Consider the following 19,685-nt stretch of genomic DNA (forward strand, 5'->3'; position numbering starts at 1 on the left):
AGAACACACCAGGTCTCCCTCATCTCTGAGCAGTGTGTCCATCACTTTCCCCCTAAGCACACCTCCTTTCCAATCTCTGAAAATGCTTTCCACCCTAGACTCGCATCTTAGTCTTCCGACAACACGATGAACAAGGTAGAAAAAGATGAGCAATATCTTCATTTGACAGAACCATCCACCCCAGCTTGCTGTTTCGCTTACTTACCTCTTCCGGTGACATGTTATCCACTAAATCCGTTGAATCCTAGAGAAGAAAGACAAAGGTCCAAGTTGTTTCCCAATGGAACCATAGGCACATCTCCCCGACCAGGGCCACAGATGCCTGCTTTCCAACTCCTCATCCCTTCCATGTGCTCAAACTTCTCTTTGGTGGGACCCCTTCCCTCCTGATCTAAGGACCATGGGTTTCTCACTCCTCAAAGACGAGATCCTTTCCCCTGTTCCCTCCCCAACACATCTCTCACCTGACTTGTTTTCTTCTTTGTGGGGCGAGTTTTGCCCAGCAAGCAGCATAGCAGAGACCGAAAGATGGAGGGTCTTTGACCTGAGACTAGTGGGGAGCGGATGGAAATGGAAACAAAAATAATACTCATCCTGGGAGGAAATGGCCAGGGGCTCCCGAGTGGTCCCCCGATCCTTTGCCACAAAAGGCCATCTCTGTCCTTCGGAGATGGTTTACCACCACAGACGCCCTCTCTCCTACTCTCCTAAATCAGCCCTCGCCCCACTCCTTGGGTCAGTGATATGGAGACTCAATGAATAGGAATGCCCCCACACCACCCTGGCCTCTCCCCTCCTCCTACTAGCAGCCCTTAGGCTGAGTGAAGGTGCAGGATGGGAGAATCTTCACCTGCAGGCTCTGGGGCTTCTGGCTGCTGTTTGTGGCTGGGCAGGGGCCCATTGGGCTCTTCGGGGTGCAGTGGAACAGTAGGAAGGGGGTGAGGAGGAGGGAGAGGAGGCATCTGTAAAGAACAGGAACAATTCTCAGTCCCTGAGAAGAGGGCTGCCTGGTGCTTTCCTGCCTTTACCAGCTGGTGCCCTGGGAAAACGAATTCTATTCTTCCTCCCCAGTTCAGAGTTCCTCTATCCCTTTGAAGTCTTCTTGGTACCATCATCTGCAATCTAATCTAGTCCTTTGGGCTCAGGGGCACTGGTCTCCAACTTTCTCAGTGACCAGCATCTCCACCCCTTCTCCCTATTTCCCTTTGCACCGATCTCTCCTGCACCCCTGGCCCTTCCCAGCTCGGTCACCTCAGGCTTCCCAGAGAGGTCCTCCTCTTCATCCTCATCCACAAAGGCGAAGGACTCCGGCCGGCCCCCGGAGAAGCCGCGGCACCCCTCCCCAGCCTGCCGCGTCTTCCCGTCATAAGGCAGCTCAGACAGCTTCCTGGCCAGGTCCTGGGCTTCCCGCAACCTCCGCTCAGGACACAGATGGCGCTGCAGGAGGGCCTGCAGCTCGGACCGCTCCACGGAGCCCAGCAGGATCATTGAATCTGGGGGCCATCCAAGCTAGGCCTGAGGATCTGCTCATTACCAGCCCCCAACTCCGCCCTTTTCAACAGGATGGGGCAGGGACAGAAAACAAGCAGCCCCTCGCTTCTTCCCAAAAACTCATTTTAAAAATCTGCCAGGATTGACCTCACTCATTCCCTTATAGTTCACCCATGTAGCACTTAGAAACCCAATTAATCGTATACTAACTGGTGCTAATTTGTACTTATTTTGATATAGCCTGTTTGCAAATAGGTGAACTTGGGATTAAAGTACGCTAATCAACCCCATCTCCCAAAAAAGAAACATTAAAAGCCATCCATTTAGGTGGAGATAATAGTATACTTTGAAAGAAATCTACAGGGATATCCGATGTTTAATCACTTAAAGACTCTGTCCTCCTAGGATATCGTGTTTCCCCAAAAATAAGACCTAGCCGGACCATCAGCTCTAATGCGTCTTTTGGAGCAAAAATTAATATAAGGTCTGGCATTATATTATATTATATTATATTATATTATATTATATTACCCGGTCTTATTTTATATAAGACCCAGTCTTATATTATAGTAAAATAAGACCAGGTCTTGTATTAATTTTTACTCCAAAAGATGCATTAGCGCTGACGGTCCAGCTAGGTCTCATGTTTGGGGAAACACGGTATAAACAGAATGCCTACTTTTCCTGGGAAGATCTTTTATATGTTTATCAACATTCTGCTATATTTATGAACATTTTCATTAAGTTTTAGGGCCATAAAATTGTGGCAGTGCTATTGCGACAAATCTTACCTTTAAGTTTTAGTCATTATTATGAAAACCCTGAACCTCACTGGCTGTACCCCTGTCCAATGAAGAGCCACTGCTTTAGAGGTCACTTAGCAGGTATCTGGGATTTGGGGAAATATTAAAACTAACCTAACTTGGGCAATTTGGGCACTCTGATTATCTGAAATCAGAACTAACCATTTTAATGGCTCCAAATGGCCCTCCATAATTTTTTGCTATCACACAAATTCAAACATTAGGCAAGTAGCTATTTAATATCTAGTGAATACCTATGAAGAGGTGGTCTGAGGGAGACAGAAGTTCTAGTCTCTGGGAATACCCACTCCAGTGAGGGAGATCAGATAGAGATCTATAAACCACAGTAAGAAATAATACAGAGCAGGATTAAGTGCCAACGGTGGGCAGGAAGGATGGTGAAGGAAGTGAATTGTGAAACCACTGCTTACTAAAATTGCCCACTCCTTCACATGGAAGCTTCATCAGCCCCTCAAGTGGGGTATTAAAGAACAGCTATCATTTATCTAAGTAGCAAAGAGAACCACAGAAGGGGCTGTAAGACTTCCAATTGACCCTCATTATTTGGGGATTCCCTATTTGCTAATTTGCCTACTGGCTACAGTCGTATTTGTAATCCAAATCAATACCTGTGGAGCTTCCGCCATCATTCACAGACATGCGCAGAGCACCAAATATCTGAGTCGCCCCACGCACACATCCCGGATGAGGGTTGAACACCCTGTATGTCCTCTAGGAGCCATGGTTCAGTGTCATAGCCCCAGTTCAGTGTTCATGGCGACTTTATAGAACATAACCATAACGAATAATGAGAACTGACTGTATTTCTTTAGTCGGGTTTTAACCTCCTTCCTGTGCCTGCATGACAGCTGTATTTTCCCTTCCTGGAGGATGACCACGTGCCCTAGGAGGACAGGCTGGGTGGTCCCTAAAGACGCGCCCACACCACAGGGCCCCCTCCACCTCTATGGGACCTAAGTTTGGGTCACTAGCTCAGGAGTGGCCTACCTTTCTTCCCACTGACCTTTTGAATCAACCAGTGGTAAAGTCTTGAGTGTGGTTGTCTGGAGCAGGGTTTGCAACTCCCCATACGTGCAAGAAGCTGAAACAAACTTCACATCACGGACCATGATGTCTTCAACAAAGATTGTAAATTTGCTACAGAGGGAGAAAGCGTGGGGCGGGGTTAGCTCCACCATATGCTGTCCCTTTGCTGTCCCTTCCACACCTCCCATGAGGTTGGCCAGGCATTCGATCACTCACAATATTTAGTAAGTACATGGGAATAAAAAAATCAGTAAAAAGCGGTGCTTCCAAACACTGACCCTAGCCTCAATCTCAACCTTACAATCTCCCACCCCCACCCCCTCAAAGCTGAACTAATTCCAGCTGGTGCCCCTGACCTGAGCTGGTTCCAACCAAGGTCAGGCAAGTAGGGTAGCTTCTTGACCTGGATGATGCTGTCATAGAGGGAGGGCTGCAGGCTCTGAGCCACCATGTTGGCCAAGATAACAGCCACCATCATGGGTAGGATGTGAGCGATCTGACCCGTTAATTCGAAGCAAATCACAGCTGTGGAGACGGTGTGGGACACGGCGCCAGTCAGCGCTGCTGCTCCTAGAACGAGACACAGGAAGGTCCTGGTGCATTAGAGCTGCCATTCTTGGCATGGAGGGTGCGTGGGGGTGTGATGGGAGTGACACAGAGTAGGGAGACATGACCTCGTCAGTGTCAATACTCCTGAGATAACCACTTGTCAAGAGGAGGGGCTAGAATGCTGAACTGTCAGGAAATCGTCCTTTTGATTTCATTCTATGATCTTTGACAAGCTATAAAATCTTGGTGTGTGCCCTAATTTTCATTTATAAAATGGAGGTGGTGATGTCCTATCTATTCCTTGTTTTTGAAAGTTTGGGTCATTCTTAGCTGAGTATTTTAAAACCCAGTTATGGCGGTCTACTTTGGAACTCAGGTTTTGAGCCAACAATTTATGGGAGAGTAAGAGCATCATATGAGCAATAAAGCCGGTTAGAACTCCTCTGTCGAGAGGAGGCATGGCCTTAGACGTTATGGGATTTCGGTGAAGAGAGGAGGGAAGAGGGAAGAATAATAATTCCGGGGATTACATTGGTACCTGTGTTAGACATAGTTTTTGGTTGGATGGGATAATAGATTAGATGAAAAGGAAATCATAGACTCAGAATAGTAAAGCTATAAGCTATCTCAGAAGTCACTTTACAATAAAGAAACTAAGGCTCAGAAAAGCAGATAACTTGTCCATGGTCATCCAGGTGACAAGTGGCAGGGATGGGTCCAGAGCCCATGTTCCTTAGCTCTTAGTCATGTGCTCTTAAGTCTTGTCAATATTAGCACATCTGCAAGGTGAAAGTAGCCAAGCCAGTCACCTGCATTGTTGTTTCCATGATTCTTTGAGGAGAAAAAGAAAAACAAACCCTTACCAAACACTGAGACACAATCATAGGTGCTTTCATCCTTATTATTTCACTTAATCCCCATAATCCCTTTTCTCCTTGAAGAAACTAAGTTTCATAGATGTTCAATAAATGTTAATGACAGTCAGAACTAAGGGTTGAGTATTTGAATAGAAGTTGAATTAAACAGCATTAAATTAAAACCATACTGTGTGGCATGGAATGAAGATGTCATGGGAGAGTTTGAATGTGGGCATTTGAAGGACTCAGTGTTTGGTTACAGGAGGGTGGGGTGTGTCTCACCAATGACCGCGTAGCCCCCAGGTAGAATCTTGTAGATGATGTCATCAAATAAGATGCCATCAGGAAATATCATGGCCATGATCTCTCCTACCAGCCTTCCAAATGCAGCTCCTGGAGGAAAGACAACAGGAAGGAAGGTGTTAGAGATTCATGTTCCTTGGCCTCTGTATTTTCAGAGCCAATCCCTTCTTGGGTGCTAAGACCAAATACAAGCCTCCAGCTTTCCAGGCCTTTCTTTATTTTCCCAGGACCCTAGAAGGCAGCTATCAGTAGGCTCCCAGGCTCCCCATCAGAACTTACCTAGCACAAACACAGGCATGAAGCCTCCACAGGGTATAGGCATAGTAGTGGCCACGATGGACATCCAGAACTGGGGTAAAAAGAGGCGTCAGGACACCTTCTCAACTCTGCCCAACACACAGATGCACATTCAGCCCCTTCCCACTATCTTCCTTCTTGCTTCAAGAGTCACAGAAATCCTGGGATGGCTCATCCTTCTGGAAGCCATCTTGTCTGTCCCCCTTCCTCCAGAATCAAAAAACCATGGAGCTCTCAGGCTAAGAGATCACCAAAGACAACACAATATGAAACTTCCTCCAGATGGTTACCCTAAAGCCTGCTACTTGGAGTGACGATATTTGCCCCTAGGCAATCTAGAACAAGGACTGGGGCCCCAGAGTTCTCCTCTGTCACTGCCCAGAAAAAGGGCCTTGGCCCTCTGTACCCTCTTGGCTTGAAAAGCTCACCTCAGCAGAGCAGGCTGAAACTCTTGTAGCTGAAAAATACCTTTTTCCTGGTCAGATTATGTTTCTGAAAAAGATCCCCCGTTCTAAGTGGCAGACACACCTTAAAGTCTTAGTGACTCACTGTGTGACTAATTGAACTTTGAGACGGTCATTTACAAGCCATTTATATGATAACCCTCACAGGAGAAGCTGTAGTGGAGACTGTCCTGCCTGAGCCACTTCCTGTGACATCAAGTCACTTTAAACCAAGGATCCAAAAATCAGATCTGGCCTGGCCATACTAGAAAGGCACATTGAGAAAGCCAGGTGACTCAGCTAACGTAACAGAAAAAGCGTCCAAGGCCAACTTTGTCAGGTAGTATTCCAACAGAAACTGGGATAATTTTAGAAAAAGCAATGTGTGCATTTTGTGGCAAAGGATGCAAATAAACTGACAAATAGAGTGGGGAAAGGAGTAGTGGTTGAACTTTTGAAACATCTGTAAAAGAAATAAAAATACGAGACATAATATGTAAATTAAGCAATAGATGTATATATCACTTCCAAAATAAATAAGCCAATCTTGGAAAAGGATCTCAAACTAATTTGGTGAAAGATGGTAGAAGCTAAAGTTCAAAACAAATTGCCAGGATCAAAATAGTTACAATTTAAAAACCAATTGCATTGTAAACTAACGAGAAATAAATTTCTTCATTTCCTGAACCTTAGAAAGTATTCCCTGGAGCCAGGGATGACCTCAAGAGGCAGTGACGAGAACTCTGAGGTTTTATCCCAGAAACTCTGAGATGAGGCAAAGTACATACTTCATGTCAGAATATCACTGTTTGAAACAGTTGAGAACTGAAAAAGTGAAATGTACAAATGAAGAGAGTGTAGACTGAGAAATCCTTGAGTGTATATAGCATGAGTGTATCTTGTTATCTCTGCCTTCTCTTTGCACTGGCACAGGGCTCAGTAAATGTAGGTAGGATGTAGGTAGGTAGGTAGGTAGGTAGCTAGGTAGGTAGGTAGGTAGGTAGGTAGGAAAGAAGGAAAAAAGAAGACAGCTTAGTCAAACAGTATTGATGCAAAGCAGAAAAGTCTTCTCAGAGCTAATATCTGCTGCAACACCCAACAGTAATGCTCACAGGGAACTTGTTTAAACTACAGATGACTTGACACCACTGGAAGCCACCACATCAGACTGTCTGGAGACAGTTCTAAGCACTTGTAGTTTAAGCTTCTAAAGTGATTCTGACCTCTGACAGTTTGAGACCCCCTTCAACTATTCTGTACCATCTCTTTGGAATACATAAGGGATTCTGAAAAGCCATAAGGGATTTTCTAGGCTCAGGTCAATCTGAAAACTCCAGTAATACAGATAATAGGTGGCCGATAGGTCTGATTTCAGAGGATGAACTTTAGATTAGCTTCCAAGATCTATGTAAGACCAGTATAGGATCAGAGGATAATGGAAGCTCAACTCCTATAGCACCAAGAATGACACGAGAGTAGCTGGCTTTTGAGCTATTAGCTCTTGCAAGGAAAGATCCAGACTCAGTGTAAGTGACGTGGGAACACAAATAACTCCCAAGATTTTAAACACCCAATCCTAGAGAACTGGGAAACTAGAGACCCATGATTGTAGGTTCCACTTTCTTTAGACCTTTCACAAGAAGGAGTGACAGATATGAAGGTCAGGCAAAAGGAATTCTACAGAGCCTCCGGCTGTGCTCCATGATACTAGGCAACCACGTTAGATGAACTGAAAGGGAAACTGAGAAGTTGCAATCATGTTCATACTCATTGTCAACGCTCCCGACTTACAGCATAATGATACTTTCCATGTCTTAAGATTGAGGAAGATGAAAGTGCCCTTCGTCAATATTATAAAAGGTCGGAACTGAGACCCTTATCTTCATGCCCTGACACTGTGAGTGTAGTTACCACATAAATTTTAAGTCAGACTATGGAAAAATAGTTCTAGTCACTTTTATATTTTAATTTGGCTATGTACCCTATTGCCCACACTCTGGAAAAAATAAGGGTATGCGTATGTGTCCAATGGTAAGACAGGGAGAAATGCTGGAAGCAGTGAGGACTGAGTATTATCATGCATTGGGAGCCACGAATGGTTTTATGTTTATAAATATTACAGACCATTAGAGGCCTGCTACAAACTGTTGGACTTGAAATACAGCCCAGGAAGTGTGTGAATCCCTTTTCCTGATACACTTATGATGTAAACGTTATCAAGGATATAATTCAGTGAGAAATTAATAATAGTGACAAATACAAATAAATACAGTTGAATTGTTCTGTATAATCCAGGAGGTTTCTCAGAGTAAACTTTAATCCGTGAAGTGGAATCCACATATATACTTGGGAATCCTGGGAGGTGAGGTGAGGTGTGGATAAAATGTTGAAAAATGTATTGTGTCGCTCAAAAAATTTTCAAAAGCTTGACGCTTTAAAAGTATGGATGACCTCAAAATTACCATACAGTTCAGTCTAGAGGAGTATCAGAAAAACACAATTATTATTATTATTATTATTATTATTGAACAATGAAATTCTGAGATGCCATCAACACTTGGAATTGGTTACTGTAGGTGGGTTTGCATACTCAACAGCCAATTATAGGAAGCTGGGATTGATAAATCAGAGAAGATGAACTCTATAACGAAAGCCCAAAAAAGTCCCTAACAAGATATTGAGAACTTATAAATAATAAAAATATCAAATCTGTTGAAGGCAGGAATTAAAACGGTATAATTGATAAAGTGGGTGTGCAAAATGTGGAAGCTACAGACCCAATTATCCCCCCGCAGTGAAACAGGAAAGAACATACATAAATTCAGCTTCTAAAAACCCACAGCAAATCCTGAGAATGTAAATTACAGTGTTGGAACCTGGGGCGTCAAGAACCTGGCATCTCTCATCATAAGATCACTGACAAGGACATTAAATGAGCATCAATAAACAAAAAAGGAAATTAAAAAAATTTGTTTCAATCATAAGCATCAGATTTGCCAAATATTAGTGATTAAGTATTACACATTTGACACCTAGAAGGTGTAAAATAACATTTATTGAATAAATGAATAAACAAACCCACTATAGTTATTACAGTATAAATATCACTTAGTGACTCATATCCTAGGGAAATATAGATTCATAGAAAGTATCATGAATAAGGTAATAGCAAGGTATTCAAAAGCATGAAAGTTCAGTGTGGACAGACTTTTAAATGAGAGCCCTAATATACAGAGAAAAATGTTGGCTTATTTAGGCAAGACATACTATTAGTAATAAGGCAATTCACCAAAAAAGAAAAAAAAATGCGATCGGCAATTGTAATAGACAGCATAACCAGGGGTGGAAATAAAAGCATCTTTGTACAAGGCAGTCATTGAGAAGTCTATAAATACATGATCCTTGACGGGCAGATATGAAAAAGAACTAATGTAAAAAGAGATCAGCTTTTGTTTCCTAATTGGAATGAGAAGAAAGTGGTCTGAGCATGGTAAAACCCTCACAGCCTCGCTACCTAAATAGAGAATATCAACATTTATAAAAATTATTTCTAGTCACTAATAAAATTAAATATTTTATCTCTTTTGCAATTCTAGAAAAGAGATTACCGACTAGACTGGGGGGAAAAGGGGATATGCCAATTATCTAAAAATGGATTACCCAATACATGGAGAATGAAGTGCCTAATTATATAATATGTGGGGGTCCTGGTTAATTTAGCTGAGGTTTTCACAGTTATCTGTATTGCTAAACTACAGCTTGTTTTTTTTGACTTGGCTGCCGTGATGTCTTAATAATTTAGCAAGTGGAACCTTTAAGGGTGAAATAATTACGGCAACATCACTAAGCTGACATCAGTGGAACGGTTAAGCTAGATGTTGGTTCACTTATATACAGGAGCAACTTACTTATGGTCTGGTTTCCAAACTATTTCTTTTTAGGTTGGATGAAGACCGGATGAAGACTGACCCTTTCCTGCCCTATGCAAACCCCGGGTTGAAAACAGAAGCGTAGGGGATCAGGAATGTTGGGAGAGGTACCTTCATGACAAAGAAGAGGAAGATGATGATCACGACGTTGACCTGTGGGTGGATCCACACAGCTGACGGGCCCAGGCTTTCGGGGTCACCTACGTGTTTTACCCACGTATTGTTGTCAAAGAGCGTGCTGATGGCTTCCCGAGGCATCAACTATGAGAAGAGAAAGCAAAAGGGGGCAGTTCTCCAGGGATGCTCTGTCCTTCCTCTTTTGACGGAACTGACCCCCATTCTCATTTTTCAAGAGTCCCCTCTGCTCTTTGCTCAGGGACAGATGCTACCCTTGGGCAAAAGTACATATGCTCAGAAGCCTGAGGAACATCTGTGCGCTTTCCTCCTTTGCATGTGGCCCAGTCCTGGCTTCGTCCCTGTCATGCGCTCAGTGACCTGACCCTCACCCTCAGACCCTCCTTGGAGCTGACCTCTCCAGCCATGAATTGACCCATTCCTGGTGGAAAGGTAAACGAGGCGATGACAAAGGTGACAATTCCAGGATACAGCAGGCGGCTGAAAAAGGAACAGAATGAATCATCCCCCAAATTTAGCCCATCCACAGAACGCTGGCAAGCTGAAGTTTCCTGCAGTCCAATGTAGTCTCAATTCTTTAAACACTGCGCATTCTCTCCCAAACGCCATCTTGAAAGGGGAAATCACACCACTCGCTCCCTACACAGGGTATCAGGGCTTCTGTATTTTATTATAAGTCACTGAAAGGCATCTAATGCCTTCCACAAGATTAAAAAAGAGGAACTCTTGGAGAAACCATAAAAGTGGGGAGGGTAAAGGAAGGGCAGTGACTCACTGCTTCGCAAGAAACTGGCTGAGGGCCTTGTTTTTTCGGACGCCGAGCATGACTTGGCGATGCAGATACACAAATACAGCTCCCAGGAACCCACAGCAAATCCTGAGGGTGTAAGTTACACAGAAATTAAACCCTCAGACCTAGCCACCGGGGACACAAATACCAGGCATCTGCCTTTCCGTTCTACCAACCTCCCACTAACAATTTACAGTTCATCCAAGCCACCCCACCTTCTTCCCAACTTGGGTCCCTTCCAATCCAAAGCCACACCCACCCCCAGCTCACCACTCCCAGACCAGGTGACCCCACTGACCCAATGACGGCAAAGGCTGGGAGTTCCTTCAGGTCAAAGGGGAAATCCATTCGGAAACTGGTTCTGAAGAGAGCAGTGATGGTGTCTATAGGATGGAAAGGCCAAAGATCATGGTGGGAGTGTCACAGAAACCCACCAAGAGGGAACCAGAGGTCATTAGCTTTTAAGGATCAACTCCTTTCTCCCTCCAAGCCCAGTGGCTCCTCTTCTATTTAATTTCATTTTTCTGTGAACAACCAACTACTCCCCTACTCCATGACTTATCTCCTTGTCTGATATCCTTGGGTCTTGGTCCCACGTCCCACGTCAAGCCACCATTCCTTTTCTGCACTGCTCCCCAGAGCTTCCTCCCACACCCCTCTGCAAGCCTCCCTATTGCACAGCCCTGCAGCCCGGGTCTCCCGTTACCAGCATCCTTGTTCCACACAGCTAGCACGCGGAAAACAAAGGCACTGAAGGTGGCCGCAAAGAACCCTCGCCAGTAGTTGTGCACTGCAAAGTAGGTAGAGGTGACCTCGATGCTGAAGAGCACTCCTGTAGGGCGTGGAAGTCGGTCAGGGGCAGACAAGCCTGAAACACTCGCTCCCACGCTCCCACCCCGCGGGTCTGAGGAACGTTCCCTGACACTTGACTCACAAGGGGAAGCAGTAGTGGGAAGGAAAGATCTCTTAGAGTCCCTGCTGTAAACCGTCTACCTGCTCGTGGTAGCAGCTCTTTGCAGGCCAGAGGTGTGGCTCAACAAGATCCAGGGAGACTGGGACATGAGGGACCCTCAACCCGTGACACACGAGGATCAGGTGGTCATGTCCTCTCTGTCCCTTAGAAAGGAGGGTTGGGTGGGAGTCACGATTGTCAGATATTCACAGGAATTTAAGGGTCACTGAAAATTTTCTGCAGGGACCTTGTGAGAAAGAAATCGTTCAGAGCAGGTGCGTACCAGAGTGGCCGAGCTGAGCTCTAGATTGTATGGGGACTCTCCTTAACACCCCTTCCAATCTTTCCTCCCTCCTCCCATGCACCATGTATTCCAGGGCAATTTTGTCAGGAAGAAATCAGAAAAATGAATAGGAAAGGGCTTCACAAGACTTGACAGGGCTCCACAGTCCAAGAACATAAAGTAGAGGATTCATCTACATTTAAAAAAAATTAATATTAAAAACTTGACTTCAAAGGACCAAAGCGAGGGGAAAAACCAAGAGGCTAGAAGAAGTGAAAAATAATTATGCTGAAGAAAGGTGAGTGAGGCAGAAGGAACACCAACGTCCTAAGCAGCACTGTTTCTGGGAACAGACACAGGAGCAGAAAACAAGGAGGCAGATATGTAGAAAAATAGCAAGGGTTGACAGGGACGCAGTTCAGAACACTAGTGAGGACATAGGAAGCAAGATTCAAGAGGAGCGAAGAAAATAATCTTCAAACATATTAAAAATAAGGGAGTGGACTTTGATTAGATGCAAAGTAAAGATTGATGACAAAATTACCTAAAACCTAGCCAAGCCGCATCTTTATCAAAAAACTAGGGAAAGGCAGCATGTAATCAGGTGAATGGAGAGGACACCTGGCCCCAAGAAAGATCATGAAATAGGTAAGGCCGGTCTCTTCCTTCCGCTCCGTGGTAAGTGGTTTCTGGTCTATAAGGACCACTCCTCCCAATCCTGGTTCCCTCTTCAGGTGGTGGCTCATGTCCTAGCCAGTTTCTTCTCCCTGTTCCACATTCAAAGCCATATCTCTTAAACTTCTCAGGACTCCAGCCCCTCTCTTCCATATGTGACAGTCAATAGTCACAGGGGAGGTTACTCCCTCGTGGAATAGCTGCAGCATTTTGGCAGAGGACTCCTAGAGGTCAGCTTAAATGTCAGCTTCTCCTGGAAGCCATCCCCAATCCCCTCCTCAGGTAGACACAGCCCCTCCCTCACCTTGTTCTCTCAGTTTTGAACCATCAGAGCACTTCCCACTTTCAGATGTAGTTATTTGTTTGCATCTCTGAGTCCCCCCAGGACTGAACGTCTCTTGGACCCCAACACCTAATACAGTGCCTGGTACATAATCAGGGCTCAATGGATGAACAGATAAGGAGAGGACAGCGGAGGGGAGGGGAGGGGAGGAGAGGTGAGGAGGGGAAAAAAGAGGGGAGGTGAGGCCACGGAAGAGAAGGAAGAATGAGAACAGAAGAGAATAGGATGGGTGGAATTTCAGAAAACAGAGTGAGGGAATGGGGAATCTGGGACAGACAGAGCCTTGCCAACCACCCTTCTGCACCTGCTCCTCGAATCTCACCAGGTAAGGCAGCTGCCTCTTTGCCCTAAAAGGAAGATTTGACACAGTAGAGAATCAGGTAGATTCTCCTTTTCTTTACCAGAAACAGCACCAAAGTCGGCTTTGATGTGTCTGGGTGTAAACCATCCAAGGGAGGACTATATTACAATCATTTTTTTAAATCCTAGGCTAGATTTTTCTCTCCCACGATGTGGTTCTGGGACACTTCCCCTAACAGTCTGTCACTGTATACTCAGGAATGAGAACTAGTTTGAATATTAGCCTGAGCCAAACAGAAAATGTGCTGCTGAAAGGAAACACAGCATTACAAACCCAAACAGCTTCTGGAAACTCTCTGATCTCTTAGGTTCAGGAATTTCGCTCTCTTCTCCCACTCTGCATGTTCCCCGTTCTCCTCTGCTGCTGTTACCTCTGCCCAAACCCAGGGCCTTGTCCTTGGTCTCCTGTTCTTGCTATTCTCAGATACACTTTCTCTCTCAAGTTCATTTATGCCCATGGATTCAACTACCCCCTATAGGCTACTGGTTAATAAAAGTCTGTTTTTCAGCCCCGTTCCTGACCTTTAGACTTGCCAAGCCAGATATCACTTGGATGTGCCCCAGAACTTCAAACTCCACACATTCAAAGTGAAAATTACCAACTCCCCAGACCTGTTTCACTTCCTATATTCCATCTCTTGGTTCCAGCACCGCTATCTACCGTTTCCTTGTTATAAATTTGGGAGTTAGCCTAGCTTCCTACTTCTCTCTCACCCTTCATAACCTCACATAAAAGCAACCACGAGAGTGCACCAATTTTACTGTCTCTTGTCCGTGTATTTCATCCCCTTCTCTATCTCTCTGCCTCTGCCCAGTTCAGGTTCTTAACATCCAGCATTAGGCCTATGATGATGGCCTTTTTGTTAATCTTGGATGCATCCTGCTCATCCACAGGCCAGTTCTATGCTGCCCACATATGCCAAAGGGATTGGGTGACCATGCAAAGCAGGCCATGTCTCTTCCTTGCTCACAAGTCTTCCGTGGCTCCCCTTCACCCATGACAGCATTTCCCAAAGTCAGGTCCATGAGATGCTCTAAGTCCCACGAGAAAGTCCTTGCAAAAGGGATTCTGTGGGAAATGCTGACTCGGAGCCACATTTTGGAGAGTCACAATGCACGTCAGCATAGCAAACGTTCCGATAACTTCCCAGTTTAAAAACCTCTCTGTTTAACGCAATAGTTTTCAACTTATTTGACCTCAGAACCTTTTTTACATGTTACATCTGTTAACACCATGAAGATCTGTCTTCTGTAAAAACACATTTGGGCAAATTGTAGCCAGAAAATAAAATCTACATCCTTGTGCATGGTCTATGAGGACCTTCATGATTTAGCCCCCATTTACCTGTCCAGACTCATTTCCTGTCATTCCTCCCCTTCCATCCTCATCGACTCGACTGTAATTATAGCTCCCAGATTTTGATTCTGCAATACTGTTTCTTCTGTCCAGAATACCCTCCCTCATTGTCTTCCTTGGAAGTTCCTACTTATTACTTAAGTCTCAGATCAAACATTATCTCTTTTGTAAAGCTCCGCTGCCACCCTCGCCCCCACCCAGGCAGCTTAGCAAGAGGTGCCCACTGCACTTGGCCAGGCTGCCATGGAGACACCTGTGCTTGCCTGCCTGCGACCCTCGGGAGGTGAGCCCAGGATCCAGCAGAACCTGGAAAGCACACGGCACAGAAAGCACATAATGGATGCGAGAAGATGCTGGTCATTTAGGTAATTTGTTGACTACATAGTGAACAAATGATCTTAATACTAATTTCTTCTTTCAGAATTCGTGTATGTCTATGAAATAAAACCAGTCAAGTTATGTGATTGGCAAGGACATTTAATACTTGCCACTTAATACAAACATTCTGAAGACAGCACCTTAACTTTTCTATGTTTAACATTTTCGGTTTCAAGAATCACGTTGTAGGCAGAAAATCCAGATCCTCTTCACTTTAAAAGAATCTGGCTATAAACAAAAGCAAACAAACAAACAAAAATTCTACCTGTCTTTTTAGCTCTTGTGGATGTGTAAGGTGAAGAGTAAATAAAGGTGAAAGTGGGTATAAATGGGAATGCGACACAATGTGTGTAGAAATTCAAACACACTACCCTTCACTGATGGGGACCAATGACTCCAAAGACAAGAGCTGAGAAGGGAAGTGTAAACAGGGCGCCAGCTGACGCATTTGCTGAGCTCATCTCCTTACGGCGTGCACTGGCGCAGTGTCAGGACGAGTGAACGTGATCCATTTTCATTAACTCGAAATGCTTATCCATGCATCCTTCCTGAGCCAAGCCATTATAGCCACCTGAAGACTCTACGCTAGGACCAACCACCTTTTCATAATTGAAAAGATACCTCTAACAGCTGGTGCGTTGAAGAAGCATATGCCTTTCCTGAAATTGATTTCTCCAATTGTCAGCTTGGTGTCCTTTTTGTCACCAGTGAATCCAAGGACTGGCCCATATAATCTCTGTTCAGTTAACCTGGCTACAATAGATATTGAGAGCAAATAAACACACACAACAGCTCTTTCTGACCACGCCCACTTGTCAGACGTCCCGGACAAGGAAAGTAACCTGTAAGGTTGCCCTTTGTCTCGTACGTGTAGAAAGAGCTAAACCCAACTTTAAATTGCAATCGAGGAACAGCGATCCTTTAACTCCCACGAGTAGTCCTCCTGCAGAGCTGACCATTCATCTAAATAAGCTCCACCTAAAGTCATGACCGAATAACACATAACAAAATGTAAGCTTTCCGTTGGAGAAGAAAGTACACAGACTCCTGTGAGAAGATGTGAAAAGTGGAGGGCAAAAATAGCCAACAATACAATAAAAGGTTGTAATGTATGTAGGGGAACTGACTGGGATTGAATTCCTGGCTCTACCACTTACTAACCTTGCTCAACTCACTTACTTTCTCTGTAATCAGTTCTCTCTTGTATAATCTTGGTCTCATACAGCTTTTGGCAGGAATAAATGTCAAGTGCTTAAACGCTGCCTGCACACAGGAAATGCTCACTACAAGTTGGCTATTCTTGTGATACCCTTGTTTTAACTGGTAATTCCTACACTTGGGGATGCTGACAATTGTTTTGGGAGCAAGATCAGGCAAATGGACTGCTGTTAGAGTAAACAAATCACTTGCCTCCAAGTGGCGTCCCGAAGCAACAGCCGACTCCAACAGCACAACCCACCGTCAGCATATCCGTATAATAGTATGGCTGCTACTAGGGGGAGAGACCAGGAGACAGGTGGGCGAGGTGAGGAAGGAGGTGGGGGAGAAAGGAAAGGAGAACAAGCAAAGGTGGGGAGAAGGCAGAAGGAGAGGCTTAAGTCACAGGGGATCTCAGTGGTCCCATCGCCCCTGCAATTCCCAGGCCAAGAGAAACTCAGTGAGTTTGGCAAACAGGAAGTGACCTCACAACGCAAGGCCAAACATAGAAAATAAAAGTTAGGCAAATATATGGTGGGCAGGTAAGCCAATCAATCAATGATCACCAGAGCAGGGCTGGAGGTTGGGACAGTCAGGGACACGCGTGTCAATTGCAAGAGACAGGAAAGGACTTCAGACAAATAGTGCTACTATTAAAGCCTGCATGAAATAGTTACCAGCCTTGAAAGAACACAAGGCCCTGTGGTAGAAAAGTGTGGGTGCCTGGAGACCAGGAGCTGGGATCCAGGGTCACTCCCTGATTGCCCACCCACCAGTCCCTCAGCGAACACCCTCCTCCACCCCAAAGCTTGTGGCAGCCACCCAGACCTTACTTCTAAGTCGTGCTCAGGCAACCGGGATGGGGAGGAAGTGGGACTTGCCTCCTGACAGGGGCTGCAAAGCAGCCTCCCACGCCCACTGCACAGGCTGACACCAGGAAGTCAAGCTGCTCAGGCACGGTCTGCAACAGAGAAGCACGCGGGACGAGGAGGGCAGAGGGCTGCGCAGGGGGCAGTCGTAGAGAGACGAGGTGGGGGCCAGGAACGACAAAGGGGCAGCATGGGAGGCAGTTGTGGGGGGAACTGATATTGGGGGGCATGTGGACTGGCAGATTAGCAGAGGAGCGGGCCGTGTGCAGCCCTGATGCAGGGGTACCGAGCAAGGAGAGGGCGTTACTGGACAGACACAAGCTAAACAGAGGCGTCAGGTGGTGAGCATAGGTGGTGGGGTGTGTGTGGAGCACAGGGGAGCATGGATGAGCGCCATGCCCCATTTCAGCATCACAGCCAGCCCGGAGCAAAGGCAGCCCCTGCCCTCCATTTTACTTTCTCAACCTTACCTCATAGACCCCACTGAACACAGACATAAACTTGCTGAGCACAGCAGCACAGATGCTGGCGATGTGGACGAAAGGGCCCTGGGAGAGTTGGAGGGCAAGAGGTCAGGCGCAGGGGTCCAGAGGGGGCCTTTGTGGCATCCCACGGACTAACATTTATTGTCCCGGGCACCGTACGAGGTACTGGGAACAGAGAAGGAAGACAGAAGTCCTGCCCTCACAGAGCTTCATCCCAGAGAGGAAGGGAGACAGTACACCAGCATGTTAGCATTTCAGAAAATTCTAAGGGCTAGGAAGAAATGGTGGGAGGGCAAGGGGCCAGAGAGAAACAGGACAGAAGAGGCTGGGATGGGACGGGTTTCTGGAGAAGGTGCTCAGGGAAGATCACAGCTGAGTAGGGCCTGACGGAAACGAGGGCGTTAGCCACGCGGGGGTCAGGAGGAAGGATGTCCCAGGCAGAGCAAGTGCAGAAGCCCTGAGAGGGGACACGCTTGCGTGGTTGAAGGACGGGGAAAAGGCCTTGTCACTCAAACGCACTGAACAGGGGCAGCCTGGGAGAACAGAGGGGGGTCAGAGAGGAGCCAGGTCACCACAGGCCTCCGAGGCCTCAGTGAGAAGTTTGCACTTTATTTTAAGAATGGAAAGCCCTTGGGAGTTCTTGAGCAGAGGTCAGACATTACTGATTCCATTTTGAAAAGGGGACTCTGGCTGCTGCCGCAGGACAAGAACGCACGTGAGTATAACCTTGAAGAAAGCACAGCCTTTTTCCAGGTCTCGGTTTCGCATATTAAAACAAGGGCATTGGTGTGGAGTGTTTCTAACGCTGTGGTCTTCAACTGGGGGACATTTTGCCCCCCTCCCCCCAGCAAACATTTGGCAGTGTCCGGAGACATTCTGGTTGTCACAATAGGGGTGCTACTGGCACCGAGTGGGTACCGCCAGGGGTCATGCTGAACACCCTACAGTGCACAGGACGGCCCCTCAGGACCAATCACCTAGGTCCACGCTGGGAGTCTCTGCGCTAAAGCCCTCCCAGCTCTGATGACTGTTATTCTGCCTCAGGACTGGGGCCTCCCCCGTATTTCCCCTCCCTGGTCCCTCGTGGCCCTGGCCCTTGTCCCGATGCCCATGTCCACGTCTGTTCCCAGAGCCACTCTCTGCCTGCCGGCCGCCCAGCTCCCACCTCAGTGACTGCCCACCTACCTCCTTCCCCACAGGGATGCCACTGCCCAGCCCAGCAGTCAGGGCCACAACCTTGGCGAAGAAGGCCTTGAGGGTGAGATACTCCTTCAGGATAACCCCACGGAGTATTGTCTTCATTTCAGGGATCCCAGAGCCTAAAAGGGTTCCAAAACGATTATGTGCACGTTCAAACTGGAGGCTAACAGGGAGGTGAGCATCCAGGCAGGGGACCCGGGGATGGGGGCAGGGACAGGGCTGTGGCGGGGAGAACAATGGCAAAGCAGGTGCATGAGCTGTAGTAGGGCTGGGCAAGGGAGGGGTGGGGTGGAAGGGTCAACAGGACAATGAGATTACGCGGACCACGTGCATGGAAGCAAGTTCTCACCAACGGCCTGGGGAGAGATGAGTTGGCAGAAGAGGGCGCTGAAGAGGATGAGAGTAAGTGGGAAGGCGACCCAGACGAGGTACTGCAGAGGCAGGTTGGGCTGCACCTGGTAGTAGGTCCACTTGTAGGCTGCAGAGACACGCGCCCGGGCTCAGGCCAGGGGGGTGGGACGTCGCTGCCAGTGCCACGCCGCCGCACGGGACAGTGCAAAGAACATGCGCGCGCCGGGGCTATCCCATTTGACCTCGCGAGATGGTGCTATTGTCATTTGACACGTGCGTGGGGAACCTGACTTGCCGGAGATCCTCTGACCCGTTCACGTTCCCACCACTCATAGGGATGGAGACCCTGGCAGTGCTGCAAACCCCACTGGACGCTGGGACTGGTCATGTTAGAGGTCACCCAGGTGACCAACCACCCCGGTTTGCCTGGAACTGAGAGGGTCCTGGGACCCAGGACTTTCAGGGCTCAGACCGGGAGAATCCTGGGAAAACTGGAGTGAGTAGGTCACCGTATTAGAGGGGCGCCCACAGCTTGGCTGGTAGCAGGTGGAGGGGCAGGAGAGACGGATGTGGGTCAGGTGGCCAGAGTCC

General features: G+C 46.8%; 1 protein-coding gene across 5 annotated transcripts in view; it reads right to left on the bottom strand.

Annotated features, from left to right (window-relative positions):
* The window catches only part of CLCN1 (chloride voltage-gated channel 1), a 28,941-nt gene that overhangs the window by 5,385 nt on the left and 3,871 nt on the right, over window positions 1-19,685 (bottom strand). For 3 of the 5 annotated variants that reach the window (XM_019715351.2, XM_019715350.2, XM_074315238.1), the window contains exons 4-20: window positions 19,093-19,221; window positions 18,729-18,862; window positions 17,529-17,606; window positions 16,403-16,481; window positions 11,351-11,476; window positions 10,943-11,027; window positions 10,630-10,731; window positions 10,250-10,334; window positions 9,831-9,980; window positions 5,330-5,399; window positions 5,030-5,140; window positions 3,698-3,911; window positions 3,319-3,452; window positions 1,252-1,493; window positions 851-962; window positions 465-550; window positions 206-244 (exon numbers count right to left, since the gene is read on the bottom strand). In XM_019715351.2, the coding sequence (XP_019570910.2) occupies window positions 206-244; window positions 465-550; window positions 851-962; window positions 1,252-1,493; window positions 3,319-3,452; window positions 3,698-3,911; window positions 5,030-5,140; window positions 5,330-5,399; window positions 9,831-9,980; window positions 10,250-10,334; window positions 10,630-10,731; window positions 10,943-11,027; window positions 11,351-11,476; window positions 16,403-16,481; window positions 17,529-17,606; window positions 18,729-18,862; window positions 19,093-19,221 (1,976 nt within the window). The remainder of the gene's footprint in view (window positions 1-205; window positions 245-464; window positions 551-850; window positions 963-1,251; window positions 1,494-3,318; window positions 3,453-3,697; window positions 3,912-5,029; window positions 5,141-5,329; window positions 5,400-9,830; window positions 9,981-10,249; window positions 10,335-10,629; window positions 10,732-10,942; window positions 11,028-11,350; window positions 11,477-16,402; window positions 16,482-17,528; window positions 17,607-18,728; window positions 18,863-19,092; window positions 19,222-19,685) is intronic. The other 2 variants (XM_074315240.1, XM_074315239.1) reach the window with 1 other exon arrangement.

Source organism: Rhinolophus sinicus, linkage group LG11 (genome assembly GCF_036562045.2).
Source record: "Rhinolophus sinicus isolate RSC01 linkage group LG11, ASM3656204v1, whole genome shotgun sequence".
Lineage (NCBI taxonomy): Eukaryota > Metazoa > Chordata > Mammalia > Chiroptera > Rhinolophidae > Rhinolophus > Rhinolophus sinicus.